A 27968-nucleotide genomic window follows, 5' to 3' on the forward strand; every position below is an offset into this window, starting at 1 on the left:
AGCCTGCCTTTTCATTGAGAATAAGGAAAGCTAAAATTTACCAGCAAATAGTTGAAGTCACAGGAGAGCCTGGGTGATGCTTGCTAACTCTGACAGAAAATAAATACAAAAATTGCACACGTAAGTAGAGCACAAGTAGTGGTCTGTAGCTGTTCTGGACTGCTGTCGGCTTTCCAAATTTTTTGTTGTGATGCACACAGTCTTGGAATGTAGGTCTTATCTGGCACGCAAATCCTCATTTGGGAACAGCTGGAAAATGTAGTTTTAAAAGTGCTCTTCATGCTAAAATTTGCCTGACTTTTAAGTCATTTCAAATAAATTTGACGGGCTGAGCATACAGTGTGATAGCATGTTCTGAATTTCTCTTGACTATATGCTAGCAACTCCTGCTTTCTCAACACTGAGCATCTTTCACAAAGCTTGCGTAAGACCACAAAAAAGAAAGTGAGGAAGAATTGCACAGAAATAAGAGGTACATGTAGGTAAAATAGTCTACACTGTTACTCTACTATAGTAAAATGAAAAAGAAATTGGGAAGGAACACTGAGAGGTAGGATTTTTGCGCATAGTAAATTTATTTATATGCATGCTATCTCTAAAGCAACAAACCTCTTAAGAACTGAGAGTTTTAAAATGAATAGCCTTTAAAGAACACTGGCATCCTATGTGATGCTTTCTGAATTCTAACTGTAGTTTTTCATTAAATGAACTTCCAAATCTTTATTTTTTTAAAATTACTTTTAAAATCAAATCAAACATCTCACAAAGGTTTTCTTTACCTTTTTAAATTTTTACAGGTAAAGTGTTGCAAGTGGAAGATGACCTGGTGATTTCTTTCCAGTTGTTGCTGTGTGTCTTAGATTATTTTATCAAACTGTCACCTCCTGCTATGCTCAAGGAACCATACAGTAAGGATTTTAGTTTTTTGTTCACTGAAGTAGAAAGTAAATGGGTCAAATTTCTATTAGAGTCATGCTAACTTCATAATTAACATAATAAAACTTCTTAAGATTACTAAAATGGATTTTTGATGTTTTAGTTCAATTTAGGTGATAGTGAACTTGAATTAAATGATCAGAATGTGGCAGTGTATTTAATAAAATTTTTTTTTTCCTATTCCTATCATCCATTTGCTTTGTCCTCTGCCCATACAAGTTGTTCAAGGGCTTGCTGAAACAGCAGTTTCACTTCGGTAAAGCAATTCAGGTTCTGGGTAGAAGATGACTGAGAACTATTATTTAGGTTTTGCTTTGAGTTACAAAAGGAAAAGATGGTGCTATGACTCTTGTTATTTCATTGACGTATAGCAGTATGATGACAACAGAAAAGTACAAAAATACTGGACTATAGAGACTTCTAAAAGAAATATATGGCGGATAGAAAACCGAATTGCAGTGGTAGGCCAAAACAAAACAGTAGAGGTAAAATGTAGATAGCTTTGCTTTTGTTGCATCCCCTTTGTTGTAAGCAAGTATTGCTCTTATAAGTAAAAATATAACAGGTCTTCACTATAGAAACTTCTGTTCAGCAATAACTTTTTCTGCATTCAGTTTTTACACCTAAAACCTGGAAAACCTCACTGAAAAGGCAGAGAAAGCAAGTATTTATGATAACTTTCAAAGATGGAATTCTATTTTTGTTTAATATTTTCTTCTGCAAGCTATGGAATTGATACACTGAAATATTTGGAGCCACAGTATGTAGAAAACAATTTTTTGATACTGTCGTGGTTTAACCCTAGCCAGCAGCTCAGCCTCACATAGCTGCTCGCTCACTCCCCCCTGGTGGGATGGGGGAGAGAACCAGAAGGGTAAAATTGAGAAAACTCAGGGGTTGAGGTAAAGACAGTTTAATAGGTAAAGCAAAAGTCACATGCTCAAGCAAAGCAAAACAAGGAATTCATTCCCTACTTCCCATCAGCAGACAGGTGTTCAGCCATCTCCAGGAAAGCAGGGCTCCATCACGTGTAGCGGTTACTTGGGAAGACAAACGCCATCACTCTGAACGTGTGCCCCCTTCCTCCTCCTTCTCTCAGCTTTACAGGCTGAGCATGACTTCATATGGTATGGAATCTCTCTTTGGCCAGTTTGGGTCAGCTGTCCCAGTTGTGTCCTCTCCCAGCTTCTTGTGCACCTTGCAGAGCATGGGGAAGCTGAAAAGTCCTTGATGAGTCTAAGCCCTACTGAGCAACAACTGACATCCATGTGTTACCAACATTATTCTCCTACTAAATCCAAACCACAGCACTATGCCACCTGCTAGGAAGAAAATGAACTCTATCCCAGCTGAAAGCAGGACAGATACTAATTAGTTTATCCTCTGCTGGTTTTGGATGTGACACTAGTATTTACAGCCTAAATCTACTTGCTTTATTTCTTTATTTCACAACTAAATATCTATTTGGGTTATCATGTCATAGAATAGATGATGCATTCACTGCTATATGCATTAAATTCCATGTTTTGAGAATATCTGACCTAGTAATTGTTTGTTGCAGGTGAGAACAAATAACCTGTCTTTTATTCTAATGCCAATATAAATAAAGGGTGGGAAAGGATGGGTTTGTGGCAAGCAAATTCCTGCCATCCTCCAGAACTATTTTGAGTTTAAATTTGTCCTTCGTTGTAGGATAGAAAACATACGCTGCTGCTTATTTCAGATGTTAGAAAGGAGGTCTTTTTCAAAGAATGCTAAATTGAAACTACTGTTTTTGAACTCTGTGTTCACACAGATTTGTTTTTTTAAATGAAACTATGAAGCCTAGGAGCTCATTATTAGAAACAGCTTGGTTCTGTGCATTGTATCTTGAAAATAATTGCTGCCACTTCAGACTAAATGGCAAATATGAGTATTACTGTCATAAGTGTAAAGCATTAGATTTCAAACTTGAAGCTGTCTGATAGGTGCAGGTGCTGTGTAAGCTGTCAAACACCTCTTCATTCTTTTAGCAAATAACACAATGTATTGTTCAAATCCTTGTGACCAAGAGGCTTCACATTATGCTAAATGACGTCAAGCTTTATGATCTGACTAAGGCTGAAGGGATTAAGATGCAACCATCTGAGCAGTGTAGTCTGTCAGATTTTCTCAGAACAGTTATCAAATGCAAATGAAGTTACAGAATAGCATGCTGATTGCAGTGTCAGTTTTAAACCAAAAATATTTAATGATATTAATGTATGTTATAATTCATGTATTTCAAGCTGACAATATTGAGGCCATCTACTTTGAGCTTAACATAACGAATTAGGGTTTTTGAGATCTTCTTCCAGGTGAACTTGTTTGTGCCTGCTTGTTTGCCTGGAGGTATTTGGTGAAAGGAGAAATTCCCTGCAGAACCATATTCCAGGTTCCCACCAGCGCTTAAGTCCTGAGCTGACTTTGTTAACTTTCAGACACAGCTTTCCTAGCTTTGCAAAATGGATGCTTGTTCAAAGCTACTTACAAAAAGTGCTATTACATTTTGTGTTGAATAGCTTTTAAAAAACAAAATATCCGAATACTGATACAGGAATTAAAAAAAATAGTTTTATTTTTATATAGGTTTTCTGTAACGAAGGTTTCTTACCCAGCTGAACAGATGAAAAAGGAAATATTTAAGAGGACGACCTGAAAAATCATAAAAATTTAAATCTTAGGTTTAAAAATTTAAATCTCTTCTTTCTTCAGACAACTCTAACCTTGTTATGGTTCTATCTTTCCAGAGTCTGCTGTGACTGCAGTGACTGTTAATGGTTCAGCTCGAACTCCAAGAAGAGGTCAGAAGAGGGGTACACATACTTCAAAGCAAATTGATACCGATACAAAAGTTATTGAAGTCCTTTGTAAAGAGCATGATTGTAATTTAGATGAGGTAATGCCTGTGTTTTAAAGTCTGTTAGATCCTTTGCTGCTAAACCCCATATGGAATATGCATTTATTTAAATGGTCTTTTTAAGTCTCAATACTTGTGCCTGCTTAACTATTCTCTCAAGTTCAGTAGTGAAGGTGTTCTACCATTCTGTAGTTTCTCTAGTAGGTAGGTTAAAAAACCAACCAAACAAGCAAACAAAGAATCCCCCAGAACAAGCCCTTTGGTATGGGTGATAACTTTGCCAGGGAAACTGCACTGTGAAGAATGAAGTTATAGGCTGATCACAGCATGTGGACACAGGGCTGCTCTGATGGGGTTTCACAGCTGCATCCCATGATGAGAAACTGTACACACGAAGCGCATTGCTTCTGCGTGGGATCTTAAAGACCCCATTCCCCTTTTCCTTCCCTGATAAATCCATTCCTGTGTAAAAAGGACTGATTCTTGAATATCCAAGCAGATGATGGAAGCGGAAATATAAGAGGGCTGGGAAGAGTGCAGTTCTTTCCCAGTTTAGTCATTTAATGTTCCAGCAACAGATTACGCACTGCATGCTTACATATCACTATGTTTTAGATATGTTAGCAATTTCATTTTTGCTTTATTGAAAACAAAACACAGTGCATTACAAAAGTGTCTTAGTTTGCTTAAAGACGTGAAAGCAGTGTATGCATGGCTGCCTCTGTACGTTGCTAATGTTTTTTTCTTTTTTTTAGGTCAAAAATGTGTATTTCACAAGCTTTATTCCTTTCTTGAATTCTGTTGGTATTGTAGCTTCAAATGGACTACCAGAGGTAATTGGAGGAACTTAAGATGTTTCAAAACCAGTGCTTTACTTCATGCCAAATTGCTTAAGATTCCCTTACTCATTGATGAAGTTCTAATAGGTTCTTCTAAAATCATCTAGTAAAATGCATTGTTTTTCAGGAATGTGGCTTAGCAGGGATTCCGGTATTCATGGAGTATATTTAGCTTTTACATTTGAATTTAATAAATGAATTTCCTGAGGCTGAATCAGTGCTTTTGCTCAAATCAAAACATGACATAGGAGTTGCATATCCATGGTCTTGGTGAGGCCATCCATCTAAAATACAACTGTTACAATATCAGGTCTCTGAATTCAGTCTATGAATACATACAGTCTTAAATTACACACCTTAATTTAAAGATAATTGAGACACGTTACTGTAGTCATGTTGGAGAGATATCCAGAAGATTAGGCTCGGTTTCACATCTGGCAGAGTTTGGACTGCTGTGTCCATGCAGAATTACTTTCATCTCACTGAGTTGTAGCCTGGATGCAGCAGACTAACTCTACGCAATTCTGTGCAAGAGTGTGCCTTAGTAGGTAACTTCTTGCAATGTATTTGCATCCTTCATTCTTAAAAGAGTAGGTTTAGTTGTGTGTTGCCAGTAGATGTGGTAACGTGAAAATAAGCGGCTCTGAAGCTTATCAGACTGAAGGTCTGCAAGATTCAGCCTGTTCTGTTCAGTTTCATAGTGTGTTGGGTAGAGAACAAAATAGAAGAAGACCCACTAAAGTTCTTAATCTCTTCCAAAATTAATTTCAGGGGATCAGCAGTCTGTTTAGGCTTTTTAATTTATGGGTGTATATATATAGTTGGGAAGCCCTGTATGAACTTCCAGGCAAAGGTCATTATACAGCTTATTCTCAAATCAGTGAGTGTTCTCATCCAAAGCTGTTCAATTTAAGCCTAGCATCAAATTTATGAGTCTAAGACTCTGCTGGTGAAAATTCTATAAAATGATGCATTTGAAGAAAAATCCAGTCACATGATCCTTGCTTCTGAAATTTGTGTGCCTGAGGGGATATTCTAAAACAAAGCAGAAAGTCACAGCTGTGTTTCAGAGGTAATCAGTTCATATATCTAATCCAATTAACCATCAGTCATAGCTGAGATCATCAGTACAGTAGCTAGTAATATGGGACATTTACATTGACCTTCATTTTTCATAAAAAGCCATGGAGCTTTTGATAAATTTTGATGATGTTTCTCAAACAAGAAAAGCTTTTGAGGCTTACTATTGCTATTTCATCTTTGCTGTGTGTTTGATGGTCAAGCTTTATGAACTGACAGACAGATTGGTTCAGAACTCTATTTTTGGCTGAAGGTTTCTTCCTAGTTAGCCCAGGACAACCGTTTTGTCTAAGAGCTGCTGCTGTTTGCAGTGAGAACCTGAATTTTCTTGAAGTTTATGAAATACTGAAATATTTTAGACAGAACGGACACTTAATCCATTAGGAAGATAATAAATTAAAAGACAATGAACATTTAAAATGAAAAAATAGTGATAATAGGAATTGAAAGATAATCTTTGATTTAATAGTCCTCATCTCAAAAGTTTTAGCCATGAGATCAGTTTGGAGCAAATTAATTTGTGGAAGGTGGAGGGAGAAGATGAGGAGCAAAGCTGTGTAGGAGGTATTTGCAGCTTGCTTTTTCTTGGGACTGGGAGGGGGCTAATTTGGCTTCATATGCACTGTTGTCTGTTTTCTAGCAGGAATTTGCCAGAGCGCAGCATCATTTGGTACATTTAAGGGCTCAGGGAACAGATGATTGAGGTGACTGCCTACTTCTGCAGGAGCACAGCAGCAGATTTGGAGTGGAGGCTAGTATCTGGCCCTGATACAAAAAAAAATTTCCAGATTTCTAGTTAATGTTAGTCACTCAAAATAAAAAAAATAAAAACAACAAACAAAACCCAACAAACTTTTCCATGCAAAATGAAGTCATATCAATATGGGATCTAATCAACTAAGAAACTTTTTTAACAGTAATTTAAAAAACAACAATGTGAGTATGAAATAATAGTCTATGTTTTTGTAGAAATAGGCATGTCTCTTAAACACCACACCAGTCCAAGTATTACTATGGAATGGGGAAACTCTTACACTCAGAAAAAGAAGGTTTGACTATGGGTCTTGGCCTTCATCTCCAAACCAGCAGAGGCAGGGACTGAGCATATTGTCTGGCAGCTGTTCTAAGGACAATCATTTTACATTTTTTCCTCCTGGAGATACCTTTGGGGTTTTTTTTTTTTGGAAGGAAAGATTTAAAAGCCTAGAAACATTAGTTTGATTTGCAGGTCTATGTCTCCCACTCTAGCTTTTTTAAGGTCTTTTATTGTGTCAGGACCTACATTTCTTCAAAAAAGTCTCATGATCTTGGGTTGTTTTCTCTTATAAATGATTATTTTTGTTTGTGCGTGGGAACGATAATTTTCTTCTGGGTATGTTCCAGCTATTTGTGTAAGAAGTGACTTTATGAGCTCGAAGGTCATCTCTTAGCATTTTAGCCTTGTATTAATGAACTAGTACTAGCTTATATTATTCAGTAAATTTTCAAACTTGTTCCTATAAAATAAAGGTTTTTTTCAATGTTTTTTGAGGTTGAGGTTCTCTCGAAACAGTATGATGAGCTCTATCTCAAAAACAAAGACATAGATGCAAGATTATTTCTGGATCATGATGAAACCCTACAGCCTGGTGTCATAGCATGGTAATATTTCCATTCACTGCTTTCATTTTATAATAGAAAATGTGAACTTGTGTTGATTTCCGTCCCCTCATGTTATAAATGGAGATCTCTGTATCCTGTTGACCTCTTAGGTTTGTAGTTCAGCTAAGGTATTTCTGGCATCACCAGCCTTGCTCTACATGATTGCTTAAATAATTAGCAAACATATGACACTGACTCTACCCAAAATTATTTGGAAGCTCTACTCTAATTCTTACTCTATGCAAGCCCCTGTCATCCAGGGGAAGCTGAGGAATCGTGAGGAGGAGGCCAAGGCCATGTCATGCTAGTTGATTAGATATGCCGAAGGTGGTGTTACGGCTCTGGGGCCAGCTGGTATGGAATGGCTTGGGTCCTCGCTGTCCAGCTCCTCCTTCCTAAAACCAGATTGTGGCATTTGGAAATTGCCTGCTGGGAGTGATCCTCAGCCCATTCTGACTTCTGGCCTGTACCCACAAATGTTTTAGGGAATGGTAGTTTGCATGGGACAGGAATATGCCTGGGATGGTTTAGCAGAATAAACAGTCATATACTAGTGCCCAGATACGTTCCCCAGAGCTGTTCAGTAATATAGGTGTATTTGAAATTTTTTAGTCATAATCTAAAATTCCGGTGGTTCCTGACAATGCAACATTTCCGTAACTTGATGTGAACTCACGGATGTGAGTCTGTGACTTTATCTATGGTAGAAAGATGCGTTCATTTAAAACTCAATTAAAATGGAGATAATACTAGCTGTACATATAAATTAAGTTGTTGCAAAGAGAATTCGAGGGAAAAAAGAAAAAGAAGTTGGAGGGGAACTCTAGAGGTCATCTAGTCCAACACCCTGCTGAAAGCAGATCTATTTGGGAATTTAAATTACATTGTTCTAACAGCTGGAATGGTTGGATGTCTAGATCTTCTAAAAATCTGTTACACAGTTTTTTCTGCAGATTTATAAATCTTTGTAGAAAACATTCTTTTCTGAATTACGTAGGTACTTCATAAGTTTGTTTTCCATTTCTGTAGCTCACAGTTGGAGAGGACACCACTAAAAAACAATCCAGATGAGGAACATAACCTTATACTTCCACAGACTCCTGTTCGGTATGAGTTTTTTTTTTTAAGCTGTGTTCTTTTTTTTAATATCCTAGCTAGAAATATTTATGTTTAGAGTAGTTATTTTAATTTTAAAGCATCTGTATTGTTTTTCTGATGGTAGTTCTGGTCACTAATGAGCTGTGAGCATGTACTGCGGGGTGCTGAATGCCCTCAGTTCCTGGTGAAGTTGTTGGAAAATAGGCAGAGCTTTTTACTGAGTTGTCTAAGAGGTGCAAAAAGTCTGTAAAATAGATTGCTTTATTTATTCTTGTGAGAATGCAGCTTTACACTTCCATGATAGTACTTTTGTCTGCTATACTTCCGTCTTCCTTTCCCATCTTTACTCTAGCTCTGTATCTTCTGGATTCCTCTCATGGTACCAAATTGCATATGCACACATGTTTCTTCTCCCATGATTTCTTTCTTCTTAGTATTGTTTTCTTTCTCTATGGGAAGATTAACATTTCAGAGTGCCAACGTTGGGGATTTTTTCCCCCTGTACTGGGAAGATGAACATTTTGTAGCACCAACATATTTTGGTCTATTGGGAAAATGGACAGATATGGTAGAAATGTGGTATTAATTGGAGCTTGTTTGATCTACAACCAAATGCAGAAAAACTACAAGCTTGCATTCAGTTAACCAAAGGGAAGGGGATTTGCATGTACCCTTTTTCCCTTATGCCACATAGTTTTTTGACAAAATCAGTGTGGTTTTGCCTGATGGTGCTTGGAAGTTCCTGGACGCTCAAGAACCAACCATCTGTGTCACTGCAATGCCGTGTGCTATGTGGATAGAGACAGAAGTGTCTGCACAGGCAGTCATCCTTAAGGTGTCAAGTTTAATAAAATCAGACAGTGAAGTTCTTGTTCCATGCTTACTGTATAAATGCCTTTCATTTTAGCATGCTGTAGAGATGAGGGAAGTTAGAATATTGTACACTTAATAATTACTTCAAGTTTTCTCAAATGAGTGAAATGCTTGTGGAAGAACAAATTAGACTCTGGGCTTGTGCATCCACTATAAATCTACTAAATGCCATCTGCAGAAACTAATTGATGTATTTAACAAGAAGGCCTTTGATAACAATTCCCATTTTTGACAACTGTAGATAGCTTGTAATTGACATTTTTCAGTTATACTAGCATTAAAAAAAGCCCTCTAACACTGTGAAAGATGCTTCATTAAAGTTCTTGACATGGAAGTCTTACTAAGAAAGTCCAGGAGTACCAAGTTCTCTGCCTTGCTAAAAGTTTGCAATATGCTAAACCAACTTTGATCTTGAGAGGAGGACTGGTGAGATATTTAGATTCTATCCATCCACACTGGGACTTTCCTCTGAGTTTTCCAAAACTGATGCCATTTAAGACAGTTCAAGTGAAGGCTTTATTATTCACCAGCAGTGATTCGGACTGTAGTTACTGTTTTTCATAAAGCCACAGAACTGTCACTAGATGGCAGCAAACCTTTGATCACCAGCATAGAGTGGAAAGCTCATACTTAACTCTCCCTGCATTAAGTAGAACCCCTTACAGGTTATGTTGAAAGCACCATACTTACTATTTTGAATCTTCTTCTAATGTTTTCTTTCTGGACCCAGACACTTAGGATCTTCTCTAAAACCCCCTGAAATTGGTGAGAATCTAATAATTTTCATCAGCAGATTTGTATCTGGTCACTTATATAGAAAGCAGTAGATAAAGTGGGTTTAAGTGCTCGATCAGAGCATAATGAGAATGGGTTATGTGATTTAATTTTGGTGTTTTCCACTGTCCTTATGCTTCTCCTGATTACTAGTAGCGTTTTGGCAGAAGTGATTTTACCAAAGCCTTATAAAAAGTAGATTAAAGAAAAATGCATCTTTGCACTACTACAGTCGTAATGATTTAATATATTTTTCTTCTTTCTGCACTTATTTTCTGACTAATATCAGCTAAATTGAGGTTAAGTAGCATAGAAATTTAAAACACACAAACCCCAGCAAAAACCACAATGAAAAATTCAGAACGTAACAATACCACTAGAAAAATCAAGCTGTTCCTTAGATGTTAGGAGAGAAATTAATACACTGACCTCTCTAAAAGAATAGAAAGTTAATGCTATTTCTGACTACACAACTTGAAATATGGTTAAAAAAACCCCAGGCCACATTAGTACTTATTGACATACTGGATATATTATTAATTCTGTGTGTATGTGCAAAGAGTAAAGGCAGAACAATACATGATATCCACCAAAGTTGGAATTGTGGGCTGTTTAGATGCTAGCTCATGCATTTAGTTCTTGTATTCTATGACAAGATCATTACTGTTCTTATTTTCCCACCAATAGATATTTCAGTCATAATACAGGCTGGATAATACAGGCTATTAGAGAAGAGGCCATGTTCTGTCATCTGAAAATAATGATCTTTCTGAAAGTCATGAAAAATGTTTGTCATCAGGATTTCAGTTCTAGAAGAGAAACTGAAAAATGCTTTCTTTGGAGAGAGAGACACTCACCTTAACAAGGCATTTAGCTTTATCTGTGGAGTAAAAAAGATCCTGTGCACTTGTCTTCAAAGTATTCTTAATTCTTTAAATCATTACAGGTTTTCTCAAATACTGCTGTTACTTGGATTAGCTTTAGTAGTTTTCTATGTTAAGACATTGGATATAAAACAATGGATATTACTTGTGGGTTTGGATCTGTTTTTAGCAAGAAAATTCTAGGCATTAAGTAGAGATACAAATAGTTTCAATGTCAGTGGTTTTGGGTGGGGTTTTTTTTTTATTTTTTTTACTCTGTACCTGTAAAATAATGCCAGTAAGATCATATATGGAGGCATACTTCAATACTTCAGTATATCGAAGTTAATAAAAGGTTACTCATATTTTTATCTACTTTTCAGCTAGACAATAAAGAATTTTTGTTCTACTTTTAAAGAAGATATTGTTTGTATTGCTTGGGAACATTGAAAAATTTCTTTAATGTCCACATTCTTTTCCACACCCATAATACTTTAAAAATTAAGATTTTCTATTTAAGAACCTTCTAACCTAGCTACAGATACAGCAGGTAGAATAAGGACTACAGAAATTATAGCCTTTCTATTGGAAATAGAAGAAATTGGAGTTAAAGTAAGAATTTATGTTTTAATGTGACTTTTGGGTTCAGAATACAGAAGACTCTGTATTCTCATGCTGTTGCCAGTAGGAATGTTGACAGCTCTGCCTCTGAAAAATGCATGTTTTTCAAAGCATCTATAGTAAAAAGACTGTATTCTGACTTCCATATTTTCCATATTTGTATTACAAATATTCCATATTTGTAATATGACTTCCATATTTTAATACATCTTACTTACTACACTTATGAACAGGTGACTTGATACATAAAAGCTGTCTTCATTCACTAGTCTTTTGTATTATTTTTATACGAAAGCCAAAGAGGTTTTTTTGTTGGGGAGTTGCTTGATATGACAGAATATTTTTTACACACAAGGGTTGCAATTCCACCATTTCATTGCTTTTAAAAGTGCTTATTATCTTTTATTACTTAATTTATGTTCTTTTGGTTATTTAATTATGGATTGTAATCATTCTAATAATTAGAGGATTAAATAAATTAGATTATTAGAATTCACAGTGGTTAATACAGTACGACAATTTTTCCCAGCAGGTTGTTTGGTAACTGGGGTGAGAACTAAAATAATTTTTTTGTTTGTTTGTAGAATTGCTGTTCAGTTTCTGGAAACTGTCAAGCCAACCTTAATGTTTATTATGCATTTTATTCTATTTTTCCAGAGCTGCAATGAATAACATTCAGCAATTGATTATGATTTTAAACTCAGCAACTGATAAACCATCAGATACTCTCATCATGTATTTCAATGTAAGTAACTAGAAGGAAGATTTGTGAAAGATTCTTGGAATTATCACTCAGGTAAAATATACACCTGTAGATCCGATGCGCATATTTTGGAAAACTCCTTTATTAACATCCATTTTTTGAAGAAGGCCATTTTAATTGGGATGATTTAAATGTAATTACTCATTTTAGAAAGCACTTCTATCTAACTGATGTGTACTGGAACATTGTAAGTTCCTAATGCTTTTTGTTACTGCACTAAATACTAAGATTTATTTATGTATGTATCAGATGGAAAAAGAAGGGGATATACAAGGGAGATGAAGAGAAGGAGAACCTACTCAGAGGATCTCATGTCCACATTCAGCAACTTAAGCATATTTCTAGCTTTAAAGAGTTGGTGCTCTTGGTACATTGATGGTACTCTCGCATATTAGTTGGGTTAGTTGCAGGTAGTTGCATGAGACATGAAGTTGTAGTTACTGGAAATTTTTGAATGTATACAATGATTCTATCTTTTTGTAAATACTCCACTTATTTATGCTGATGAGCTGACTGAGAGATGTTACAAAGTGAAGTAGGACTAATGTGGTTAAATCATTAAGAAGTTTTTGAAATAAAATGTCTGTTCTTTGCCTTTCCTTCACCTGTACTCTTTCCTGTACTTTTAGAATTGCACAGTGAACCCTAAGGATAGTATCCTCAAGAGAGTGGAAAATCTTGACCACATCTTCAAAAAGAAATTTGCTGAAGCAGTTGGACCAGGATGTGCTGAAATTGGCTCACAGGTAACTAGCATTTTGGTTGAGTATTACTCATGTGAACTCTGTTGGTACTGGCTAATGTGAGACCTGACTTACTGACTGTCCTCCTTCAGTGCAGATCAATAATGGTAAAAAGTAACAATATTCTTTTCAACCTGAGGAATGGAAAGGCATTTTTTTCTTAAGTGCCATAAAGATAGTATTCAACAAATTATTCCTAATAAATAAGGAGGAGTAGGAACTGGGTGGACATATGTTGGAAATACTTCAACGAAGAATGGGAAAATTACTGGGCAAAATAAATTTAGTGAAACATATATTTGCATTCATTAAGGTAACTTAGCCTAAAACTGCCAAAGGTGAGTCACTTTCTTATAAAATCAGTAGGCCAGCTGTGCTTTCAACAAGGATTTTGGAAAACAAATCCAATCAAGTTTGTACTTGACAGTCTCCTGTCAGTCAGCCCTGCTTTTTATCCTGTTAGCTGTGAATAAACATAAACACTTGATTTCAAGTCTTCATGTGCCTGGGTTATTCACAAACCTTAGTAACCTCTGAGGCCTCCCCAGTGCTATTGGCAAATGGAACTGGGGACAATGACATTTCCAAAAAATCGAAATGTTCTGAATTGTTAAAACACGAGAGTCTGCCTTTTGTAGTTTGTTGAAACTTCTTGTAATATTATTGAATTTCTTCTTTTTCAACAGAGATACAAGCTTGGAGTACGTCTGTATTACAGAGTAATGGAGTCTATGCTAAAGTCGGTAAGTTTAGTATGGTAGTTCAGTACTGGCATTGCATTTACAAATCCTAAGAATATTCACAGGTTTGGTTTGATGTATGTATTTCAGGAGGAGGAGCGCCTCTCAGTGCAGAATTTCAGGTATGTGCCCCTAATTTGTTATCGAACTCTGCTATTTTAGTGTTAGGACAAGTATTAATAACTTCCTTTCTTCTTAGCAAACTTCTGAATGATAACATCTTCCACACATCTCTTCTGGCGTGTGCTGTTGAGGTTGTCATGGCTACATACGGCAGTAAGTTGAACCTAAAATCCTAAATAGCGTTGTTATTTATTGATAATTGTTGCCATTTGCTCTAATACATAAAATGCAGTAAATAACGGAAAAAAAGTGCTCACTGAAGTTTCTGAACTAGCAATGATTCAATAAATAGAAAAAGGAAAAACCATCAGAAATGACAGAAAGTAGTACACTTAATAATTTTAGTCTGTTTTCCCTGCAGGAAATGCTTCACAAAGTGATGGTACCAGTGCTGAAACAGACTTGTCTTTCCCATGGATTCTCAATGTATTTGATTTAAAAGCTTTTGACTTCTACAAGGTGATTGAAAGCTTTATTAAAGCGGAGCCGAGCCTAACAAGGGAAATGATAAAGCATCTAGAACGCTGTGAACATCAAATTATGGAGTCTCTTGCTTGGCAATCTGTAAGTAATGCTTTAAAGTAGTATTTGTCCTTGTATAATGTGCATATGTAGAAAAAGGAAATCATGCCCAACTCTACAAAATAAGTTGTGGTCTTGCTGAGATTTATCTCTAGCAAAATAAATTACAAGAGCAAAACCAGAGTAGTTTTGGCATGTCTTCAGGTTTTGAAAGAAAGGGGTATATCAGAGGAAGAAGTCGACATAGCTCTGCTGATTTATGTGCTTGTAAGCTAACATCTTACTAGTCTGGCATGAATCTTAAGGATAATACCCTTAAACAGTATTTTGGTGCCAAAGACAAGGCAATAAATTCTGTGCTTTTATTTGTAAGTTAATTTTTATCCAGTTGTTATTCCCACTTGACAACAGGGCCTTAGTTTTCTGAGTCTGATATGTTTGTTAATAGTACTTAAAATATTGATTCGTGTTGTCCTTTGCACTTCAGTCACTTTAGATTTTGGGATGCCATTAAAATAAAATGCTGGGAGGTTGGGTTGTTTTTTTAGACTGGATCTCAGTAAATCAAACATTGTTTCTTTATACTGTATGTTACTTATAAACCAAAAATATGCTATTAATGCCACAAAACAGAAGACTATAAAGACTGCTAATTTTGACCAGAAAGACATAAAGCGACCGTTTGAGAACCCATCCTGTACCTTATAGTTCTGGGAAGTTTAAAAAACACAGTATGCCATAGCTAATGGGATAGTTTAATTGTGAAGCAAGTTCTCTTTTCAGGGTAATCTGCGTTTGGTTTGTGTATGACTTCAGAGTGAAAAGTCAACAGTTTTCTAGTACAGATGATACCTTATCAGACTGTGGGGTTATACTCCTGGATTTGGGGAATAGTGTTGTGCCTGAGCAGCGAGACCCCCATCCGTCTTGAGGTTTCTAGCTCAGGAGAAGCACGCTGGCCTCAGGGGCGTATGGAAGCAATTTGCCATGCTTCAGACTGAATCTGGTGGACCACCTTGTGCCAGCCAGCCCTTGCCACTCGATTTCCTTTGCCAACACAGTCCATGGGCACGTGTCAGGCGGCTCCCTAAATATGCCCTGTTACGAAGGTGACCTTTCCATTGGGGGGCCCAAGACTCGTGTATCCAGCTCCATGCTCATCACCACGGCACTCTGTGCCCCAGGATTTCTGGTGCAGTGCTATAGCTGCCATACCAGAGTGTAAGTTTTTCCCTCTGTAATGCATGTCTGCTTGGTGTCTGGGGAAACCCACATGGCCTCTCCGTTGCTGCATGAATTTCTTTGTGGTTTTGCTGTTCTTTGAATAAGACTGCCTTCAGCACTTGAGGCTGAAAGCCTTTTACCAGAGCCTACAGAAGCAGGCAAAATGAGGCGGTATTTCAAGAGGCAGGCAGTATTTTAAGCAGCTTGTGGGCATATAAAAAATGCTTAGTTGAGAATGGTAACATTCAGAGGACAAGTTTGACGCTCTACAAGCAAAAAGTGGCTTCCGCTACCTTCTGCAAACCAGTTTGAAGTCAGTTTACTGATCAGCAATAAACCTTATCTACCAGTTTCTACTCAGTAATTCAAGCACTGCATACAGATAATCTGATTTGGACTTGGGCTTTCAGACTGGAAAATGCAAAGCATTGTGTTTTCAGAAGTAACAGGTGTAGTTGCAGGCTTTTGTGAAACAAATTATAACATCAGCAACAAGCACAGGATTATTTCAAGTTTTCAGAGAGCTCTCTTTGAATGTATTTTAATGTATGGAATCTGTCTTCTTGAGTTGCCAGAGGTATATGTTTGGTACTGTTTTGGGGTGGCTTATATAGCTGACCTGAATAGTTCAGTGGGAAGGGACCTACAACAATCATCTATGGACTGGAGCACAGTGGAGGGGATAAAAAGAAATGTGCTGTACCCATATCCAAGGGCCTTTATGGTTCATTAACCTGTGCGTTGTGTCTCACCTGGACCTCCCCAAGGGGAAGGACAGTCTGCACTCTCCTGTTGCCAGAGCTTTGTCACTGGAGGGCACAGCAGGGTTCCCTCAAAAGCTGAGGGAAGCTGTGGCAGCCAGGTACGGGTGGTTGGAGCCAGCGTTCAGGCACCCTGTCATTCTGCACTGGCCTCCATCGCCTCCTCCAGCTGCCCATAAGGGAAAGGCTGTGAGTTGTAAGCACCAGACTGCATAGTGGTGGCTCAGGAGATGAGAAGCAGTGAAACATCATCTATGCTAAAATGTCTTACTGAGTCTCTGGCTCACTGCAGTGAAGGACCTGAGCCCCGTACATTGTAAGGCTGCACATAGAAATGTAAAGTCATCAATCCTCTCGTGCAGAAAATCCACACGTGTCTCACGTCTAAATATTGGCTGGTTTAGTCTGAAAAGTGTTAATGTTATTAGCAACAGGAGAAGATGCTTCTGTGGCTGTTGAGATTAGGTGTCCCAGAAAGGTTCAGCTAGTGAATGAAGGAGTAGTTTACCATATTCTTTTGCAGCTCTTTACCTGGATATTGTCCCAATACCTGGATATAGTCAGCATGTAATGGTGTACAAGATTTAAAAAGTGTCTGTTTAATTAGCAGTTCCCTCAGGATAGGGTAGGTAATCGGAGAAGTCTGGTTCATACCAGTGAATAGCTCTTCCCTCCAAACACTCTACAAAGGAGGAGAGAAAAACCAGATGACTGTTGCTTAGTCATAAAGAGTATCTTGCCATAAGTGATTGCTTTGGGTTAATTTTAAACCAATTACCTGATAATCCAAAAAAAGATGGAATCTCAAGAAGATTCAAGTTTCCCAATATGGTTAGAGAATGTTGGATTTGGGTGTCCATACCCCCCCAAAATGTTAAAATGAAGGAAAGCATGGAATGAGTAAAGCTTATGCAAAAAATTCTAGCTTGGTAAATAAGAATCGAAAAATTTGTAATACACTTATTTACAAATATCTGCATAATCCAACTCTGATTCCCCCAATTATTTGCCGTATATTTTTGTTAAGTTCTTACCTTCCTCCACAGGTAGTATACTTAATTACAAGGCTTGTGTGCTCTTTGAAATGTCAGCTCTGTATTTATCCAGTCTTTCCTCATTCTCCTGACTGCTTTAGGAAGCAAGACTTCAATATGAGATTTAAAGGGACTGAGCAATTGAATACAGAATAGCTCAAATTTATTGTAGTTTTACTTGTCACAGAGCTTTTGTGAGGAAGAACACCTTGAGTAATTTCTCTGAAGAAAAAATCTTAAGTGCATCTGACCTCTCTCTGACTTTGGAAGCTGTATCGAATGAGTGTGAAGCTGTTTCTTACTGGTATTGAAAGATAATACATCACTCCTTTGCTAGTCATTGTGAATATGTTTCTGGCTTTTGCATAGCTGGCTGATTTAGTAATCTGTACTGTAGGAAGGAGATGAAACTTTTCTAGGTCATCCTTTCTTTTAACAAAAAAGCGTAGCCAGATAAAGGGTGGAAAAAGTTGGTTTCTTCTCAATAATTCTTAATTTTTGAAAGGGGCAAATGTCCATACTGTCTAAATCATGTGGAAAATACTTCCTTTTCCTTAAGTCTTTACTGAACCCTGAAGGAAGAAGCCCCTTTTATCCACTCAAATTTTATCTATCAGTGAGGTTATGATCCTTCCAGGTGCAGATTGTGTGGAGGTCAGTTTAGAATATGGTAACAATGCTGCGTATTTTTATTGGTAAAATAGAAATATACTGTACAGTATTCTTTCTTTACTGTAGAACATTTGTGCTTCATCTCACTCTGGTAATTTGGGCATTATTTTAATTTTGTAACTTTAAATAAAGGGAACTGAAATTACTTTAGACTCAAAAATAAAGGTGCCTATAGCTTTTGATTAATTCTTATCATATTTATATAAATATGATTTAAACCCTGGCATAGTTAAAGTCTATTTCCTATGAAATGAGGATGGCTTGTTACCTGCCAGCCTGGGAGTTCATGCTCGACCTTTTTTGTAATTCTGTCAAATTGATCTCTCTTACGGCCAGTCAAAAAAGTAACTGTTTTGAATATCTCGGGTTAAGGTTGCGTGAACAAATTCCAGAATCTCTGAATTTCCCTTAGAGAAAGCCCTGTGAACTGTCACGTCATATATTTGACTCAAGTGTCACTGCTTGCTACAGTGTGTTAGGAAGAAGCAGGGAAGAACACGTTTTCAGTGCAAGTAAATTGAATGCAGAGAGTCTACCAATTTTATGAGCGGAACGTCTATAATATCTGAAATGCATTTGTTTCTGGGAATAGCATGATGGGTTTTTTTTTTTCCCCCCATGTCATTCAAGAAAGTAAACACATATGGAGTATCCATCTTTGCTATCTGTATCTGCAAAGCAATCCAGTCGTATTTCCCTGCCTCTCAGCTTGCACTCTGCTCATAAGCTGTGAGCTGGGAGGAACAGGCTGGTATTAGATTTCTTTCACACTGCCGCTCGGGGAACGGGCTTCCTGCAAATGCCTTTTTGCGTGTACAGCTGGTGAAGAGCATGGAGCGTACACGTGTTCTAAATCGTCACATTTGGCATACTTGAAATAGTTGGAGCTACGCTACAAAATACTTTTTCTGCAGGCCAGCCTTTGGTGGGCCAGAGTTGAGATGTGTGAAGTCCTTCTGCTCTGTCAAGCTTCAGCTGCCCAGTACTGGGGTAGTGAAAGGGTCCTGTTCTGCACTGGAGTTGCAGACCAACCTCAACCTTGTCCAAAGATAAGGTAATTCATGCCAGCCCAGTCAGGCGGGCTCGAGAAAGCAGCACGGCCACGCTTTCCTGTTCAGCTCTACAGATGGCAAAATGTTCTGTCGTTAACTTGTTAACTCATCCACACGAGCCCTAGGAATCCAAAGGGTATTCCTTGTAGGACTGCAGTTTTAAAAGGCTACCTGGGAGCTTTTGCTGTTAACAGGGATGAGAGCCGGCTCCGCTGCTTTCTGCAACCCCACAACAGCCCAGAACAGAACAGGAAGGTACACTATGGCAAGCTAAAAGGAGTTAATTTGCAGTCTGGTTTGGTCTGCTAGCTTCAACTGTTTTTTTGGTGTTTGTTTATGTGTGAGGGACAAACAGATGTTGGACCAAAGCAGTGCATTGCGCTACAGCTGTTGACACTGTAGTTGTCTTTGGCTGTACTGCTCTTTAGCACTTGCTATCCTAATTGGTGTTTGTATTTTTCAAAGGGAGAGAGAACACCAGCATTGATACATGTTGTTATTTAGAGTTTTAATGTGGTTTAGAGTTTTAATGGCTGATGTGAGGTAAAGATGGCTCTACAAGGCTACTTCTCTTAATAGTTGACATATGATCAAAAGTAGGCAAGTGTACTTTGCTGTGTCTATACTCCTTCCATGTAGCATTGCCTAAACCGTGCTCTGTAATGCTTCTCCTTTATCAGCTCCTTCTTCCCTGTGGTTTCTGTCGTCAATTAAACATTTACAATGAAATCTACAGTACTGTTTTATCATGTATCATTGCTTTAACATAGCTTAATGTTTGCAATAAGTATTTGGGAACTAACTATGTAGTTAATGTTTATACTCGGATACCTCATCCCACACCAAAGACTTCTGTTGGTTTTAAATTATGCAGCTCATTGTGGCAGAAATGCCTTCCTGAGGAAAGCCATGTATTCCCAAAGAATATATTTTATTGCATTAATATGACAGACTCGCGGAGCTGGAATAACAGCAGACCTACTTTGATCACGCAGGAAGGAGAAAAATATTAAATAGGTATGTTTAAGATTTGCTTAAAAAGTGTTAGACAAATCTAGGTCAGGGTAAAGATGAAAGAAAATACAGGTAAGCAAGTACTTCTTGGTATTTGGTACAGTACAAGCTTAACTGTGCAACTTCCTCGTCTTTGATTCTACAAGGACACAGTTACTGTGGAGCTCACCATACTTGAGTGCTTAGTGCCTGTTCCCTTGGATGCAGTGTACAATTTAAAATTATGTTTCTGTGCCCCTTGTAAGGAGGAACTGAGCATCTAGGAATGGGAATTAATAAATTTTCTTGTGGTATGTATCCTTCTCAGTAGTGTTTTCTATTAGGTTTATGTCTGAAGTCCTATACCTCTTCTGGAGGTAGGAGTCTACATGCAGTTTGAAGTCCTGTCTTTGATTTCAACATCTTAAGTCATTCCTTTTAAAACTGGAAGAAGTAGGAATGCTCATAGCATCAACGTTTTATACAGTAGGTTACTAAATAAATTATTTACTTTGGTATTAGAAGAATGACTCTAAAACCTTGTTGATAGGCAGCCAAGTAAGGCTAGGTGGCAAGGACCGGGTATTGGGGTCCTAGCCTCAAACGGACAATAGTTCAGGTCAAGCCCCACAGTCATCATCCACGGTGTTTCATCAGTAACATGTTCCCTGGCATATTTTGGCCTTTGTCAGCACTCCTCTGGGCAATGTGTAGGCAAGATTCAGGGCATGATGCAGCTCAGGGACTATTTTCAACTGCTGGTGTGGATTAGAAGTGGAGAAAGTTTAGCTGTGTGGGTGCAAACCATGCTTTGCCACTTGCCCGCAGGGCCTTAGGACAGGCCATGGCTCGTTGCGCGTTGCTGACTACAGATGTAGTCGTGGGTTCAACCACGTGAGTGACTTCAGCGCTGGTGAATGAGTCACGCGTTCCCTTGCTGTCTCTCCTCTAGGCTCCAGGAACCGTACATGTTTCTGCACAGCAGCCGGTTTCTCTTAGAAAAGCTAGTGTATGTCAGACGTGCTCCTTTCATGCCTACTAAATTTTGCCTTTCCTTAGATGTAGGAATACCTAAATTGTGAGTGAGGGACAGCCTTAGGCACAAAAAATGCTGGGCTTATCCAGAATGACAGCATTTGGAAGCACGCTCACTGGCGGGATAGGAACCACCTAGAGAACTTGACTAGTGTAGAGACAGGCCCCTCAGGAATTGCATCAGATTGCTCTTGCAGACATCACCCATCTCCTGTGATTGTCTGGATTTTAGGCACCTAGTATCCTGCCTCGGCGTGGAGGTTGCCAGGGACAATGATTCCTAATGTGGAATTTTCTAAGATTTTTCTTACAGGAGAAAAAGTGTACTAAGGGTCACCAAACTATGCCGTTTCATGTGCTCACCATGTTCCTTTCAAAAACGTTATGTTAGGAGGGTGCAGCTTTAACCCTAAAGAAGGAAGTGAGAATTGATTTGAGGTTTTCTGTCTGTACATACTAAATATATTTCTGCTTGCACCATGAGTGTGTTCCCGTAGTGTGTGTGATGAGAGAGAGGTCACTACCGCTACTGCTGCTTGGCGTGGTGGTGCTAAAGGATCATACTGGTTCTGCTGCATGTGCTTATTTTATTTTAAGACCATGCATTAGCTCTGATACTTCAGTTGTCACAGCTGTGGCTGGAAAGCCTTCTATGATTCTGCCGTTACGGTACAAGGCACATTCTTAGAAGTCTGTAAGATGGTTGCTTTTGGGGTATTTGTGGATATACCATATAGTATCCTATATATATATATATGTTTATATGCTTTTTTTAGTTTGAGCATATGTTTACATATGCTCAAACTCACTTTTTAATAAATGAATAAATAAAATATTTAAGAGCGTTTCTCCCATCCCTTTCTAGTACTCCTGAAGAGTTTCTTTTTATACAAATCGTGCTGTGCTTTTTGAGGTTTGAAACTTTTCTCTGCCTTAACAGCTGAAGGCAAATTGAAAAACCAGGAAGAATACCGAATGGTAGTCTTCACTGTCTGCACCATCACTTTCAAAGGCTTCCCTACCACTCCTGTTTATCGTGAAGATGACTCAAGCTGTTATTCATGCTTGGGTGTTACCATTCGAGCAAATCCTCTAGGCTACTGGAAAAAAAACAGAACGCTTAAAGCCAAGGTCCTGCATTTCCTGCTTTTGTCTGTGTTGGCAAAGTGTTCACTTCTTGGTAGGCACTCACTAAGTGTACAAAACACTCATGAGGGTTGTAACATACTGGTTATGTTAGCACAGTATTAATGGATTTATCTGTTTCAGGTATACCAAGTCAGCCCAACCCTTTTAAGATGCTATTTTGATTCAAGTACAAACATGACCAAAGGGATTACTTAAGACGCTGCAGCTATGCAAAGTTTTCGTTCTGTGAAATTTGGATACCAATCTTGATGAAGGATTTAAGTTCTTCTCTACTTCATCTACTGAGTATACTAAGTATAGAATTTCTCTACATTGTTAGGCTTCTATAACTTGGGTATTTAGTCTCTCTCTAGACTTGAGACAGAGCTGCACTTCCAGAAAGCAAATAATTTTATTTATCTTAAACAGGTATTTTACAATGGGATTATTCACTTTTTGAAGGTACCTCTCTCCACTGACTTCAGAGAGCATCTGTCTCAATGACAAACCCAAACTAGATGTATAATGTTTGTCCGTTAAGGTTAGTAGAAGTGAATCACATGCTTCATATTAGTCTTCATAACTGCATTTTCTCCCTTCCTTTCAGCATTAAGGGGATATTAACAACAGGTAGTTATTTGATTACGCCTAATTTTGCTTTAGGTGACTGCTTGTGCTAAAGATCTCGCTTATCGTCACTGTTGTGGTTTCTGTTCATGCGGAGGTTGTGAACTGTTACCAGTGTGGGTAGAAAAGCACCAGATGCGTTAAGATCTCTTTGGCTATAGGTTTACAGCTGTAATAGGGAGCTGGGTTTTATAGCCTGTGCTCAGTGGAGCTTGCAGCTCCATTGGTACAGTATAACGATATCTTACCTATGTCTATACTGGTCCCAAGTACACAGCCACAGAAATAAGATTTGGCTAACGTGATATACTTAGTCTTTTTTTCCTTAAGGTTGCCCTGATTATTAGTAATATTTTAACAAAAAAAAAGTGAAGTCTTTTTCTGGGAATCCTTAATTTTCAAGTTGCTTTGTTTTTTTTCTTTAACATTGTCAAATGTTTTGGTGGCCTTACCACAGCTGTAGAACTTTCATTTTAGTCCTACTCTGTTTCCAGATAGTTTGAACTTCAGCTTTTAATCCTGCAGCATTGCAATATCTGCATTGCAAATACTCTGTAGGAGTTTTTAAAGGCTGCCCATGAGGACTTGCAGTTCTTTAATCTTGTAAAATCTTGCTGGATTTGGGCAAATTTGATGTGGCTGTCTCCTTAAATCTAAAAGTAAACAATGCTTGGGTTAAATTTTGTGGGTGTATCCCTGCTGCTTCTTCCTTGGTTGGGATTATCCTCTCTAACTTTGTAGTTTTGTAAATCTTTGTAGTGAAACAAAACGGGTGAAATGGGTAGAATGAAGTTTTGTTTTGTTTTTTGTCTTACTTTTGTCCTGAATAACTGTCATAAGCTTTCATTGCTCTTTCTGTCCTTATTGCTGTGTTATTTGAGCCATTCCGTAGTTAACTTTTCTATGGAAGATAGAATTAGCTTCTGTTAGGAAGCAAAGTAGGTGCCAAACAAACATTCTAATGTGGGTTGGGTTTTTTTATTTTTTCAGCTACATGCTCAGTTTTCAAGCTCTTAAGGCGGATAACAGTATCTTGTCAAACTCAAACTGCCAAATTATATGTCACTGGAAGTGGGCTTTTGTCTCTCTGCTTGCTGCATTTTCATTAAGTTACTGCATGCATAAATGCATGGGGTTTGTTTTGGATTTTTTTTTTTTTTGTAGGCCAAATAAGTTACTTTGTGCCTGCTTTTATACTGTATAAATATATGGTATTTCAGTGATACGGTTGTATCACTGACCGTATGTCTTCCAGTAACTTTCCATTAATAAAAAGTCCTTGTCAGGGATAAGGATCCCCCTGTTTACAACTGTTGAGTGGGCATAGTGCACACTGTCCTCCAGAAAGGTAATCCCTCTAGGTTTTGTTAAAACTCTTCATTTGGGTTAGGTTTACCTGTCAGAATGGGTTAGGCGCAGGCTGGTAAGTGCCTATGGTACAGCTGAGCGCTGGGCCGCTAACGTCTGGACCTGTGTGCGTGGTGTTCTCCTGAACCCCTGAGCAGAGACTTCAGGCTTACCCAGTTAGACTGTGCCTAGTCTGAACTTGACTTGGGTAAGTACTTGGACTGTCATCATCCTGCCCTTCCCGTTTTGGGAGTTAGCCTGCCCTTTTTTTTTTTTTCACTTACCCACCCACAGGACCATATGTAACACTATGAGTGTGCAGTATAAATGGTAAAGTTTCTTTCACACATAAAATGTGGTAAATAACTTAGGTAAACAAGTAGACCAAGAGTTTTTTTATTTGGTTTCATTAAGGAAAGATATTTTTGTTTGGGCCAAAAAGGCAGATATTTTGGTACTTCCTTCACCATCTGTATTCTCATTTTTTTGCTGTGTTTCGCTATATACTTGAAAAACTTCTCCATTAAGAAATATACGCAATGCTGTGGGTACTTTTTTCATTACTTCATAAAAGCATCAAAGTTTTATTATAGATGCTTCTAACTTTAGTCAAGTGTAGTTCTTGATGCTGGGATGAATGGTAAATTTTTCTAATCCAGTATCACTCCTCAGTGACCAGGAGTGTCAGTTTTTATTACATTAATAGTTGCTTTTAGAAAACACTTACCAGGACAAACTTCCAAAAATTAGTAGATCTAATGTTGCATAATTTTACAGAAGGGTGAAGACTTGCAACTAATTTGTACAATTGACTTCCTTTCATAAAGCAGCAATTTTTGCAGAATTCATCTGAAAAGCAGAAGAGTTAACATAGCCACAGTTGTTTTCATGTGAGATAGGCTTAATATTATTCCCAAGATAATAGCAGTAATTTCGGATGCCTCCTGGTTTTTAAGAATTTTTTTCTTTAAGGCAGCAACTCACTGTTTAAACAAGGTGGAGTTAGGGCAAATCTTAAAGCTATGTGTGTGGAAAAGTATTCTTTTATCTGTTCATAAAAATGTAGGAACTTCTTGTTAGAGACCTTCCTATGTTGTTGCTGGTGGTTTGATGCTCATGTTTAAGCTGTAGAAAACATCGCTTCTTAGTGCAGGACAGCTTTTAGTTTTGTTACAACTAGAGTGGACAGACTGCTGCTTAAATAGAAAAAAATAATTTTAAGTCTAAATTCTCAGTTCTGGAGTTTTAATTTTCCAACCAGAAAATGTGTGCAGGGTTCTTTTTGTTTTAATTTTGTGATAAGTTCAGTTTTCTTAGAGGAAAAAACTGGGCTTGCTTTATAAGCAGTTGTATAACAGGAACTGAACTGGGGGGGAGGTGATAAATGTGCAAGGCTACAGACTGCTTCAGTGTAAAGCAGAATTAGAGAATTAGAACAAACTTCAACTTCTTGCAGAAGTATTAGACCATGCAAGCATGGCTTTCTGCATTTGCATTCATCGTAAATGAGCTCTGTTGAGCGCATTCTGAAAACATGCGAATTCAGTGATTGTCAGTTGTATTTACACAATTTTTTTCAGCACTCCGATAACTGGATAACAAATGCAGTCCGGGCATTTACAACTTCTAGATTTAGAATCATTCTGATTTACATTTTACCTTAGCTTTTGAAATGTATCCTCTTTAATTTTGTCAGTGATGCTCAAATGCCAGGAACCCTGAGGTATAAATGGTAATAGTCTAGCAAAAAAGGGAACTTGTCAGGATTTACAGGTCTGCCCAAGTGCAAGAACCTTGTAATATGTTTACTGCTGGAAAAGTATGAACAAATTGTTCTTCATTGATAAAACTCCTAGAAAATAACTTGGAAGAATAAATACTGCTAGAGGATGCTGTGCTCAAGTGGGATTTTCAAAATTCTCAGTCTCAGCTAACCTCACTGGGTTGACTGTAATTTTAGCTGAGTTCTTTAAGTAATTCTGAAAATCTCATCTTCGGTGATGCTGGTTGAAATTACAAATGAAAATCACTTTCTCATTTGCCGGAGATGACAGAAGATTGTGTAGTCAGGAGTGATACGGAAAGGCTGAATGGCAATCAAATGCTCCTTGCCTCTTCCAAAAGAAACAAGGCGGCAGTAATGAAACTAGTGGATCTGAAACAAAAGGAGGTTTGGGATGTTTAGTTTTGTTTACATGCACACACACAATGTGACCTTTATACTGCAGAATGCCGTGCATGTTAAAAAGTTTACACGAGTTTAAAAGGAGATAGGGCAAGCTCACAGAAGAAAAAAATTTAGTGTCGTTGAACACACAAACACACCTGACCCAGAGAGTCCTGGGATACAACTGGTGGAGTGGGACAGCACTCGGAGGAGAGAAAGGCTTGTATGCCTTTCCTGCTGCTGTCTTCTTCCCCAGGCATCCAGCCTTGGCCACTGTTGGAGGCAGGATTGTAGATTAGCTGAATGTTTGGGGTCTGATCCAGTCTGGCCATCTGTATCTTCTACCTGATCTCACGAGCTCTTTTTCCATCTTTGCATTTCTATGACTAAGGTTACTTTCTTAAGAAATAAAAAGGTTGGAGGTTGAATCCAGTTAAGGATTTCTTCCCTGCATGAAGTATCCTCTGTGGTTTTTTAAAGCACTTTTAGATGAAAAATATAAAGTATTTGACCTGATAATTTTTTCACATGTCAAAGATACGTATATTGAGTGAAACGAATTTTGACTTGCATTCTGTTCCTGAGAAAGCCAGAAATTAAAATTTCAAGCTGAATATAAAAAGTATAAAATGGGAAATCTTTTGCTTTTAAAGTACTGGCATGTTGAGGTAAATCAGAGGTGTTGATAGAAAGTTTGTTTTGTTTTCCCTGTCTTTTGAAACTGCTGGTTAATTATCTAGTTATCAATGGCTGCCGACCTTGGTTTAGATCAAAAAAATGCTTGGAATCAACTAAATTTTCACTGCTTTTATTTTTATGGGAAGTCTGCAGTGTCAACGCTCTGTAGATGAAGAAACCAGACTACAAAGAACAAATTTGTAAATTTTGATCCTAAAATTGAACTCCTACACGCCCCTGCACAGGCATACGAGTCAAAATAATGTACTTTTAGGAAGTACTGGATGCAGCACATTCAGATGCTCAGGAGCTCTGACAGTATAAACCATTTTTATTTGAGATGCATAGGCATGACATAGTGTAATTCCTAATCTAGATTTAAATTTTGGTATAAGCTCTTACCAGAAAGACAGAAGAGTTGGTATCAAAGGCAGGAGCAGAAGGAAGGAGTTGTGACTATTCAGGAATATACCAGTGTAAACATTCCTCCATCCACAGCTCTCCAGGATAATCTTGTTGCAGAACCAGAAAAGGTAGAGAAAACCTCCTCCAGTCCTGAATAGCTGGTAGCTCGGCTTTATATTGGCTCATTATGGGAGGTACAGGTTCACTCCCACTCTTCTGAATCAGTCAGATCAGGAATTTCTCAAGTAATGGTCAGATTCTCTAAATTACAGATGCTGCTTTTTTGACTGTGGTCCCCTGTCCGTCCGTTCCCGTCCCCCCGCATTGTGGAAAGAGCGAAGTAGGTTTAAT

The 27968-nt window shown here is 37.9% G+C and overlaps 1 protein-coding gene across 1 annotated transcript in view; it reads left to right on the top strand.

The window, feature by feature from the left end:
* Window positions 1-27968, top strand: part of RB1 (RB transcriptional corepressor 1) — a gene marked incomplete at its 5' end in the record, with an annotated part of 77840 nt that overhangs the window by 15121 nt on the left and 34751 nt on the right. Inside the window, 11 exons of the mRNA XM_035900329.1 lie at window positions 798-908; window positions 3705-3853; window positions 4570-4647; window positions 7265-7374; window positions 8404-8481; window positions 12261-12348; window positions 12996-13112; window positions 13796-13852; window positions 13940-13971; window positions 14049-14125; window positions 14334-14536. Of these exons, the coding sequence (XP_035756222.1) occupies window positions 798-908; window positions 3705-3853; window positions 4570-4647; window positions 7265-7374; window positions 8404-8481; window positions 12261-12348; window positions 12996-13112; window positions 13796-13852; window positions 13940-13971; window positions 14049-14125; window positions 14334-14536 (1100 nt within the window). The remainder of the gene's footprint in view (window positions 1-797; window positions 909-3704; window positions 3854-4569; window positions 4648-7264; window positions 7375-8403; window positions 8482-12260; window positions 12349-12995; window positions 13113-13795; window positions 13853-13939; window positions 13972-14048; window positions 14126-14333; window positions 14537-27968) is intronic.

The sequence above is a fragment of the Egretta garzetta genome, unplaced genomic scaffold, assembly GCF_000687185.1.
Source record: "Egretta garzetta isolate BGI_Z169 unplaced genomic scaffold, ASM68718v1 scaffold268, whole genome shotgun sequence".
In the NCBI taxonomy this organism is placed as follows: Eukaryota; Metazoa; Chordata; class Aves; order Pelecaniformes; family Ardeidae; genus Egretta; species Egretta garzetta.